The following is a 10,546-nucleotide window of genomic DNA, read 5'->3' on the forward strand; positions in this document are numbered from 1 at the left end:
CTTCCTTCATTCCTTCTCTCTACTCACTCTCTCTCTTTCCTTCCTTCTTTCCTCCTTCTGTGGCCCAACTCTAGTGAGAAGGGGTTTAAACTTTAAATGCGAGCCAGCCAAAGTTGTCTTGTTCTGGGATAGAATAAAGTACGCTTTGCTGAAATCACTCTCCGTTTGCATACTTTTCAGATATAATTTAGAATGCATTTGAATGTCATTGTTGTCTTGTAACGTACTTGCTAAACAGATCAGCAACTAGGGGAGTAGGGGGGGAAATGATATAGTCCAGTTTATGGGAAGCATTTTCAAACAAATTCATAAAGTTAAACAACTCTACTGTTGGCTGTTCCTTCTTTCAAATGTAATAGTAGCAAAAATCCATTACAGTTATTATCATATCATTAAATATCCTCTGCACCTGCTGTGTCATTGATGGAAAGATTTTTCTTTTCTTTCTTCCTTGAGAGATACTAGTGGCATTAACTAATCAAAGTGAGCAAAACTGCTGCAAAGAACAGCGCTTCTACACTTGTGTAAAATTGATGGAACCAGGGCTTTTTTTTTTTTTTTGGAAAAAAAGGTGCCAGAACGCTCAAGGGGGAAATAAAAGTTTTCAATCTGTATACTGAAAACTCATGAACTTTTAAACATTTTAGAAATAATTTTGTCTAAGAGGTTCCAGAACTCTGTTCCGGCGCGTTCCCCCAGAAAAAAAGCCCTGAATGGAACCCTAACAGTTGGTAGACATTGCAATTCTGCACAGAAAACTGGGAGCCAAATGTCATGTTTGAGCTTTGCTTACATTTATAAGCCCCTTAGCAACTTTAAGAAAGGGTAAAATGGGACTGCAGCTGCTACCACATTAAAAATAATAATTGGAGAACACTCTAAACAGTGTATAGAATGTTATTTATGAATGCAACACAAATTATCGATATATACAAAGAATATTATCTTCAGTGTAATGGGGGGAAAGACACAAGCATTTGGTGGATTGCAAGATTATTTGCAGCCGTTTAAACCTCATTGGGCATAATTTACTAGTCACTGTTATTGCTAAACACACTGTTGTGTATGTATGTCTACTTCTTTTTGAGAGAGGTGGTTTCTTCATGGGAGTGATTCATATTTCTGTGACATTTATAGCACCAGCTGTTTCAGGAGTATGCGGGCACTGGGCAATATCATTTTTCTATTAGCAGAAAATCCTGCCCCCGTGGCTAGTTTAGTTCTTACTGGATAAGCTTATGCCATTCATTCAGCTTTATTTTTAAACCTGTTTAAATAGTATTTTGTGAACATAAGCTCACTGTGCAAAATGTTCTTCCTGAAAAGCTACTTGTAGTTATAACTTGCTAGAGTGATCAGGAAGCAGGAATATGGCTGAGGAAAAACTTTACTCTGCAAAAAATGGTAGGTTTTTTTTTTCTGTTATAAACTACTACAGAAATGCCACAACCTCTCTGCAGCTCTCTTTCTTCAATATTAGTGTATTTTTGGTCCCACAGTTATCTACAAACCACTTTTTTCTAGATGAAACAGTGCTGCTGTAAAAATTTGAGATCAGATTCAAATAAATAAAATTAATTAGTATTTTAACTTTCAAATTGGCCTCTAAAATATGTTTATTATTTAGCATTGGAACTGATATATGAAGTTTTTCAAACAGGTTTTGAAAATTTTTGGTGAATCAGTATATTTTTGCTCCTTTCCCCCTATAGTTAAACAGGTAAGTCACATTGATTTTAAATGTATGCAGGTATGCAGCTTTATAGCCTAAATGTAGCTAATGTTCCTCAGAAGTAAGTTGTTTTGACTAAGGGAGAATTTACTTTAAAGTAAATATGTTTAAGATTTTTTGCTTAATGTTTAAGCAAAATTGATACTTGTATTTATGGTGCCATCTTAAGTATACACTTATGAGTCTATTGAGGTCAATAGAAGGGTGTAATTCTGCTTAGATTGGAAGTGATGATAATTTTGTGTTAGTAGTACAATACCATACCTTCCAATCTCCTGGGATTTTGAATTTTCTTTAAAAATGTTTTGCTTTCATTTTTTATAATATATCAGTTATACTGCAGATTTCTGAACTAGTGTCTTTACACACAAAAAGGTTAAATGTTTCTTAGGAGACTTTGGGCAAATTTAGTGAACATTTTGAGGAAAAAAGGGACATAAGAATTTGTGTGTAATTCTTGTTTTTGATTGGAATACACCACCTGTCAAAATCTGAAAATTAAATGTTGTGCCAAGTAAAACAATGATATTAAAATCAGTTAATGTTTCAGTATGTGCTTCAAGAAATTTCTAGTAGCATTGCAGTGTTCTATTGTTAATCACAACTTTGTTAATATTTTTTTTCCCTTTGAGCATGCTAATCTTCCATATGGAAACTATCAAGTGCTGTCATAGTTTGGTAGCTCTATGTTGTTTAAACTTAGAAGATAGAAAATAGCATGAGCAGTACTAGAGATGCCTTATGCAGGGGGTTGGACTAGATGGCCCTGGAGGTCCCTTCCAACTCTATGATTCTAGAGCTATCTTTTTTGCTATAGTAATCAGAGTCACTGACACGACACTGGAGTTTTGAGTGATGAAGTGTTTTACTGTCTAAAGTGACTGCTGTTCTTTCTAACTTGCCCATTTTTTGCTTGTTAAAGAAGGAAAAAAGTCTCCATTTTAATAAGAGACCAGTGTACGGAGCAGTTTATATATTGTTTCTTTCTCATCTGATCTAAAAAATGCATGGCTCTTCCATTTTATACACAATACGATAGCGATGGAGGTGTACTGTGTATACTAAATTTGAAGGCAATTATTACAAAATCTGTATTGCTAATTGGACTGGAGTCATTACAGGAAGTAGAATGCTTTTTGTATGCATATGTCTTGGCCCCACTGGCTACATTATCAGCCATTCTGTTTTATGTAGACATCCTAAGCATTTGGGAAATTGCTGCTGTTAATGATACTGCAGCATTATGTAGGGCGGCATAAAAGAATATGCTTGAGGAAGATAATGACCTTAATGCAGTGCATTTTTCAACCTTGGCTTAATACCATCCTTAAAAATGCAAAAAGCATATAACCTGTTTCTGAAAGGGCAGCAAATGCAAATGGTCACATCTGGATGTACCACTGCAAACCTACAAGCATTCATTCCTGTTGAGTAGGGTGTGATTCTCTGGTTGGATAGTCATAAATAGTCATGAGTTTCTAGGACTGGCTAGGGATAAAATACAATATGTCTTTAGGCATGTCCATTAAAATCTTGGAATTTATTCTGTGCACTTTCCCCTCAGCTTTGGGAACTACAGAAAATGTTCTCATAAACAGTACAAGTAGGAAAAGAGTCTAACGAAGGACTTCTGCTTAGTGCAAAACTGCAGAGTATAGCTGACTTTATTGTGTATTGAATCTGCTTTACATTTACCTTCTGAACCTGCTGTTGGGTCTGAATGATTTCTCTGTGACAAGGTAATTTCTGTTCTGTAGCAGCCAGCAGTTTTATCACACACATCTGTTCCAAAGCTATTAACTACTGAAGTTCTTACTTGGCAAAAAGATGTTTTTGCTGGTTATTGGAGTGGAAGAAAACATCTTTGCTACAGTACGAAGACAAGGGTTACCTTTCTGAGCTTGCAGAACAAAGCTTGTGTGTATTATACATATTTTCTGATATGAAGTATGAGGACAAAGTTTGTTGAGTTAAACTCATTTTTCCAAAGCAGGAAGAAGTTCACTGAATTCCTTTGATTACCTGTCAGAGATGGGTGCACACAATCCTTTCACCCAGAAAAAGGATTTAAGTGCAGTGTTGCTGATTTCACTGAATAACATTATTATCCATTCTCTGAAAGGAATTAGCTGTCATATCATTCTTCCTGCATTCCTGTATTCCACTGCAACATCTATACTTTCTCTGCTTTGTTTGAACTAGAGCATATCCTTAGTATTTATTTAAATATTTGATTTCTATCCTGCTTTTCAATACAGAAAATTCCCTCCAGGGTCGTTAAGTACAGGGGTGGGGGTGCCACCCCCCAGACAACAATTGAACTGGGACTACTTTAATGCTCTATACCACATAGCATCCTCACCCACCCCTTAATTAACTAATTGATTGGGAAGATTATTCTTATGTTCCTCTTTCAAGGGAAGTGTTCTTCACAACTGAAAAAACCCCTGTAATTAGATTTTAAGGAACCATTTTTAGATAAGAGATGTGGGCAATTTTAAACATATGTCCAGTCTCTCCTTTTTTATCAAGGTGTTTGAGCAGGTTGTGGCAAAGCAACTGGATGCATTTCTTAACCCATTTCAATCTGATTGCAGACTGATTCTTTTGGAGTGAAACAGCACTATTGGCTACGGTTCGATAAGGGTAGTCAACCGCAGCTGATATTTCAAGACCTATCAGCAGCGTTTCATAGGGCAACCATGATACTTTGGTGGATTGATTGCCTGCAATCATTGTTTGGGATTAAAAGGACAGTCCTCTGTTGATTTCATTCATTTTTTGCTGGCAGGAAGCAAAGCATTTCCATAGGAAATGGAGAACAAGCTAGTTGAGACCTGATGTCTGGGGTGCCCCAGTGCTCTTTAATCTGTATGTAAAACCTTTGGCTGAGATCCTCAGGAGCTTTGGAGTGGGCTGTCACCAATGTGTGGGTGACACTCCACTTTGTATATCACCATCTAAGCCTCCAAAAGCAGCTGTGAAGGTCTTAGGCCAGTGTCTTGAGGATATGACCAAGTGGTCGAGGGTCAACAAAACTGAAGGGTTAGTGCACTTTCCCCCCTCATTATACCAGAAGTTTGAGATTCAGTTCATCACCTGTGGGCACTTTAGGGGATTTTGTGAAATGATTCCAAATACCACCCCAAAAAGCTGCCACTGAAGCCCTGATCCCCAACCCTTCTGCCTACTTACTTTTAAACTAACTCAATTGAACAAAATGTTCAGGGGGGATATGGAAGATTCCAGTTTTTGTAAAATTCCAAAATACTCAAAGGTAACAGTGATAGGTAATTGCTGAAGCTTACTTATATTTATCCAATGTAAATAAATTGTGATATGTGGCCTTAATCATTATCTGCATCTCTTTTGCATGACAAGTGACTCTTTTTTTTTGGCCCCCCAAAGAGGATTTTTTATTGCTTTTCTATAAACTACAAAGAAAATAGGAAAGGGAATCTAATATCTACAGGAGAAAGGAAAGTTAACCACTAAAAATCCAAGTAGTGAAGATCATTACATAAATTTATAAAATGATTAATCTCATCTATTATTAATACAATGAGCTTGAATGTTTAAATCTAGCCAATATTCCCCAAAGCCGATATCAATTACTGTTTAAGGCAATCACAAAAGCATCAAACTTAAACGTAGCTTCTTAAAGGTGGAATTCAGAGTTCCTCAGCATCTCATTTCTTAGCATTTCTTTTCCTCAAATCATAATCTCTTTTGGGGGCCGCAGCCCCTAACTCTGAATCAGAGTCTTTTTCAGTAGTCGAATAAGAGTTTTCACTGCTTTATTTATCCTGGTCATCATCTTTGTCGTCTTCTCTGGACCTTCCCAGTTGCTGCTTCAAGAACTCATTTGCTTTCTTAACAGAGTCAATTCTTTCTTTTTCCCCATTTTTTCTGAAGAGTAGGCCTTCGGGAACCAACCATTTGTACTGTATGTTGTTTGTTTGTAGAAACAATGCCAAGTCTTTGAATTTCTTCCTCTTCTTTCTAATTTCAAATGGAATGTCTTTTAGTATCCATATGGTGTTACCGTTGATTTTCTTGGGTATTCCTGATGTTATTTTCAAGATTTGGTCCCTCACATGTCTTTTTGAGAATCTAACCACTATTTCTCCAGGCAGATTATTTTTCTTAATATATTCTGGATATGATCTGTAGACCACATTTATTTCGCTTTGAAGATGTTCTGTTTTCAAATCTGCCACTGGTGCAAGTAGATCACCCAATACTTGTTTTAGATTCTCTCCTTTTGCATGACAAGCGACTCGTGATTGGGGAATCCAGTTGACTGGGTGGGGTGTTACCCCAACCAGTTTTGATTAAAACTTGCTGCTTTTAATTGTGGGGAATTAGCAAGGCAGAGGAGCTTAGGGAGAGGTGTGGTACTTAGCAAGACTGGGCTACCAGTGTTTACGGGGATCTTTCCCTTAGAGAAACTCTCAGAAATGAAACAGTTAGTGGCTTAACCAAAAGGGCTGTTTTTATTAAAAGAAGAAATCCTAATAAAATGCAGACATACAGAAATAAAACACACATTACAACATACGCTCAAGTAATGGAAATACAGATGTGAGTAAGAATGATAGGAGGTTGTTGAGGGTTATAATTACCATTTCAGATGCGCAGAAATCCATGGAGCAGAGGCTGTGATGATGGAAAGTGGCCCAAATGAAGTTTGGGGGTGACCTGTCAGTAGGCACCCAGGAGAGACACACAGAGATGTGGCTGGGCAGCTGATTTATAGATTAGAGGAGGTTTCCTGCGGGGCAGGATTATGGGCCTGATCAAAGGACTGAGAGGTTTCCCAAACTCTGATCAAAAAAGTGTGATGGCACCCTAGTGGATATATCTTGTTCATGTATCTTACTATCTTAACTCAACGTTAATATCTTTTTGGTAACCCAGAGAATAGCCCAGGAAGAGGATGATAAATCTGCTTTCCAGAGGAATGTTTATACTTTAAAGGAAATTTGTCCCAGGAAAGGGGCCATAAAGGAAAAAGTAGGTGTTTTGCAAATAAATGTACATATCAAAGATACAGAGGAGCTTTCAGAGGAAGAAGGTTTCCATATTGGGATGTGCTGGAATGCTGAGAACTCTGGTATTTCCATATTGGGATGTGCTGGAATGCTGAGAACTCTGATATTTACCTGGGGAGGGGCAGATTGTTTGTAGAAGAGACAGATGAACTGTTCCCACAACCTCAAGGGTCCATATTTTTGGCAAACTCCCATGATCATATGTATGTCCCTTTCAGGACTACCCACAGACTCAGAAAATACTTTGGGGGACCTGGGTAGTTTAGAGATGAGGGTGCCTGTAAATGCCAGTAACAGGCTTCCCTCTGATGCTGGGTATACCAGTGGGGTCATGGGGGAGGGGGGAAATCCATAAGCCTCTGTACAAAGGATGTTATTTGGGATGAAGATATTCTAGATTTGGGATGTTGGAAAATATTCTGGCTATGGCAGGTAGTAAGAGGGTGGGTAGGTATCTTTGGCTGAGACTCGGTAATATAAGCTCTCCCTTATCCTCCTCCTTCTCTTTCCTCATACCTTCGGCTCTTCTATTTATTTTAACTTTTCATAGTGAGGGTTCTTCCTCTCTTCATTTTTGCTGATGACAGAGCTGTTGTTGTGTCAAAATAGTTTCAAGGAAGCACATTCTCCTAATGGAAACAAATGGAGCCAAGCTCCACACTTAGATGCCTGTTACTCTTTAAACTGGACCTACTGATCAGACTTAGCAGCTGGAGTTTTGCTTTATTTCCTGCTGTCAGCCCCATCCCTAATACCTAGGGTTGCCAGCATCCCGGAGAAAAAATATCCTGGCTCTTTAACTGAGGTTTAATAGGAAATTATTTACCTGGTAATATAATTTACTTCCATACCATGAACACCTGCCTATTTCTCCACATTAAGCCACTATTTACAGGGACAGAACATTTTTTTCTCCAGGTTATTGGGAATCCTGCTAACACCACATCCTTATGTTTCACACACCTCAAAACTAGCTGGAGAAGACGTAGGGGTTAAGAACAGAGAAATCAAGAAAGGAAGAGGGGCAAAAAAGATGCATGTGAAAAGTGACATGGAAGAGGGGGGAAAGGAGAGTAAATGAATGGAGTGAAAATAGGACAAACAGAAGGCAACTTGAAAAGAAAGATGGAAGAAGTGTGGAAGGGATCAGGAGGTGTGGCAACAAGCTGGTTGCAGGAAACATGGTGGGTGCTATAGCTAAGATAAAAATGTGATTTCTCTGGGACATAAGCATACAATTATGAGAAAAGGTTATGGAACCTTATTTTCCACAGAATATTTCAAAAAAATTAGGTCAAACAGGCAATGGCATATTGGAACCTAGAATAGTTTTAGAAAAATAAATTGAAGGTACACAGCTTTTTAATAAGAACATAAGAAGAGCCCTGCTGGATTAGTCCAGCATCCTGTCTTATACAGTGACCAACCAGTCAATTTTTTTGCACCTGCTATGTACTAGCCTACCTTTTATCTGTGATAAAATTTGATTATTTTCAACACCATGGTATTTCATCGGCTTTTTATAAAATTGGACATCAACGATGAATCAACTATAATAAAAAGGCTGTTGTAATCATAACTAATGTGTCATGATAACAGTGATTCCTAGAAGACTGTAAAATCTCAGAAGAAGCTACGGTAGCATTAAATTGTTTCAGGTTACACGTATATTTTTATTAATTTTTGACCTTATGTTTTAAAACATGCTGGATAATTTCCTTTTGTTGTCAGGGTTTTAAAACGAAAGCATTAACTTTCCCCCCCTTTTTGCTGGCCAAACTTCTTATTTTAAAAAAATCCTTCTTTCACACGGAAATTTCAGACAGCCGATATATTCCGGTTCAGGAACTGTTCCCTAATGGTTTCTGGTCTGACATTTCAGACAGAACTGTTTTAGTAACGGTTCCCTACCGGAATATATTTTCACTTTCAGACAGAAACATTTCTGACCCATTCAGGAAATGTGGCTGAACCGTTTTACCTGCAAACTGCTTCCAAGCGATCTCCACTTTTCTATACCGTTTCTGAAGTGCTTCGGGGGTGCTGTGTAAAATGCCCCGTAGTGCTTCCTCCTGTGCTGCTTTGTTTTCCTGTCCTTTTTCGCCTGCACGGGCGATCTCCGTCCTTTTTTTTTTTTTAAACGTTCATTTTAGAGTGCTATGGTGCTATAACACAACACCAAAACAGCAACCCCATTGGAATGCCTGGACTCCACTGGGATACATGAGATGGCTACATCTCCCACCTGGAAACAAGTACCTCATTGGACTGCAGGCTTTGGCAGGAAATCAGGCATCAGTGATTGGTGTGACGGATGTTGCTAACCCTCCCATGCCCACTGTGAGTCCTTGCATTGTGGGGGGATGACAGAATCCAGGAAGCTCTGCATTAATCCCAAAGAAATTATGCTTATTTCCAAGGCAGACCTTCTTGTTGAAGAGCTCCTCAAGAATCACCTCCTTCACAATAAGGAATGCAGTTGACAGGCCCACACCAAACTGATGTCTGAGTTCCCTGAATACTTCTTGTTTGGCCAGGTACCATAGGGTGATGGCCAGTCTTTTTTCCATTGGAATGGATATCCTACTGTGAGTGTTCTGCCACTCCAGACGGTGCCTCAGGGAATCAGCTAGTTCAAAAAAGGCTGCCCTAGACATCGAGAAATTCTTCAGCCAGTCTTTAGAAGAAGAGAAGAGAGAGATTGGATTTATACCCCATCCTTCACTACCCAAAGATGTCTCAGAGCGGCTTACAAACTCCTTTCCCTTCCCCTCCCCACAACAGACACCCTGTGAGGTAGGTGGGGCTGAGAGAGCTCTTGACAGAAACTGCTCTTTTTTCAAGAACAGCTCTTATCAGAACTATGGCTTGCCCAAGGTCATCCTGCCAGGTGCAAGTGGAGGAGTGGGAATCAAACCTGGTTCTCCCAGATTAGAGTCCGCGCACTTAACCACTACACCAAACTGGCTCTCTTTATTGATCCATGTGCCCATCACAGTGTTGTTCCACCAGTCCTCACTCCTCTGTTTTACCCACCAATGTCGAGGGACTGTATGGGCAGCAATGATAGGTGCCGATGCCCTGATAGATGCCCTCCGATTGTACCTGGAGGGTGCATGGCTCAAGACAGGCATGTCAGTTCTTCCCCTCCTCCTCCTTTTAGAGAGATGAAGTAAGTGCATAAGCACCTCATCATCTGCAACACCTCCAGGATCAGTTGCAACAAGGTAGTTATGGAAACCATGACTAACAGATCAGTAGCCTCACACAGTCACACAAAACTACTCTAACCTGACAAGCCTACCACTCACCAACTTCAGCCCACAAATATAAGGGGTTTGTCTCCCTGCCCTTTATACCTGATCCAGCTCTGTGCCAGTCACTTTCCAGCCAATCGCCTCTTGGCATGGATGGATGCACATCAGGCTGGGTCAGCAACATCTGTCTCACCAATCACTGATGCCCCGATCTCCCACCTAAACCTGTTGTCCAATGAGCATCTTCTCCCCAGCTGGCAACCTGACAACCCATCACCTTCCCCTGACTCACAGTAGGCATGGAAGAGTTAGCAACATCTGTCACACCAATCACTGATGTCCTGATTTCCTGCCAAAGCCTGCAGTCCAATGAGGTACTTGTTTCCAGATGGCAGATGCAGCCATCTCATGTATCCCAGTGGAGTCCAGGCATTCCAATGGGGTTGCTGTTTTGGTGTTGTGTCATAGTGCTATAGCACTCTAAAATGAATGTTTCCCAAAAA

The 10,546-nt window shown here is 39.5% G+C and overlaps 1 protein-coding gene across 1 annotated transcript in view; it reads left to right on the plus strand.

The window, feature by feature from the left end:
- The first annotated feature begins 1,342 nt into the window (after positions 1-1,342).
- The window catches only part of SLC44A5 (solute carrier family 44 member 5), a 212,903-nt gene continuing 203,699 nt past the window's right edge, over positions 1,343-10,546 (plus strand). Inside the window, exon 1 of the mRNA XM_015414270.1 lies at positions 1,343-1,404. Coding sequence (XP_015269756.1) covers positions 1,371-1,404 — 34 coding nt within the window. The 5' untranslated portion in view covers positions 1,343-1,370. The remainder of the gene's footprint in view (positions 1,405-10,546) is intronic.

The sequence above is a fragment of the Gekko japonicus genome, unplaced genomic scaffold (assembly GCF_001447785.1).
Source record: "Gekko japonicus isolate JY-2015 unplaced genomic scaffold, Gekko_japonicus_V1.1 scaffold30, whole genome shotgun sequence".
In the NCBI taxonomy this organism is placed as follows: domain Eukaryota; kingdom Metazoa; phylum Chordata; class Lepidosauria; order Squamata; family Gekkonidae; genus Gekko; species Gekko japonicus.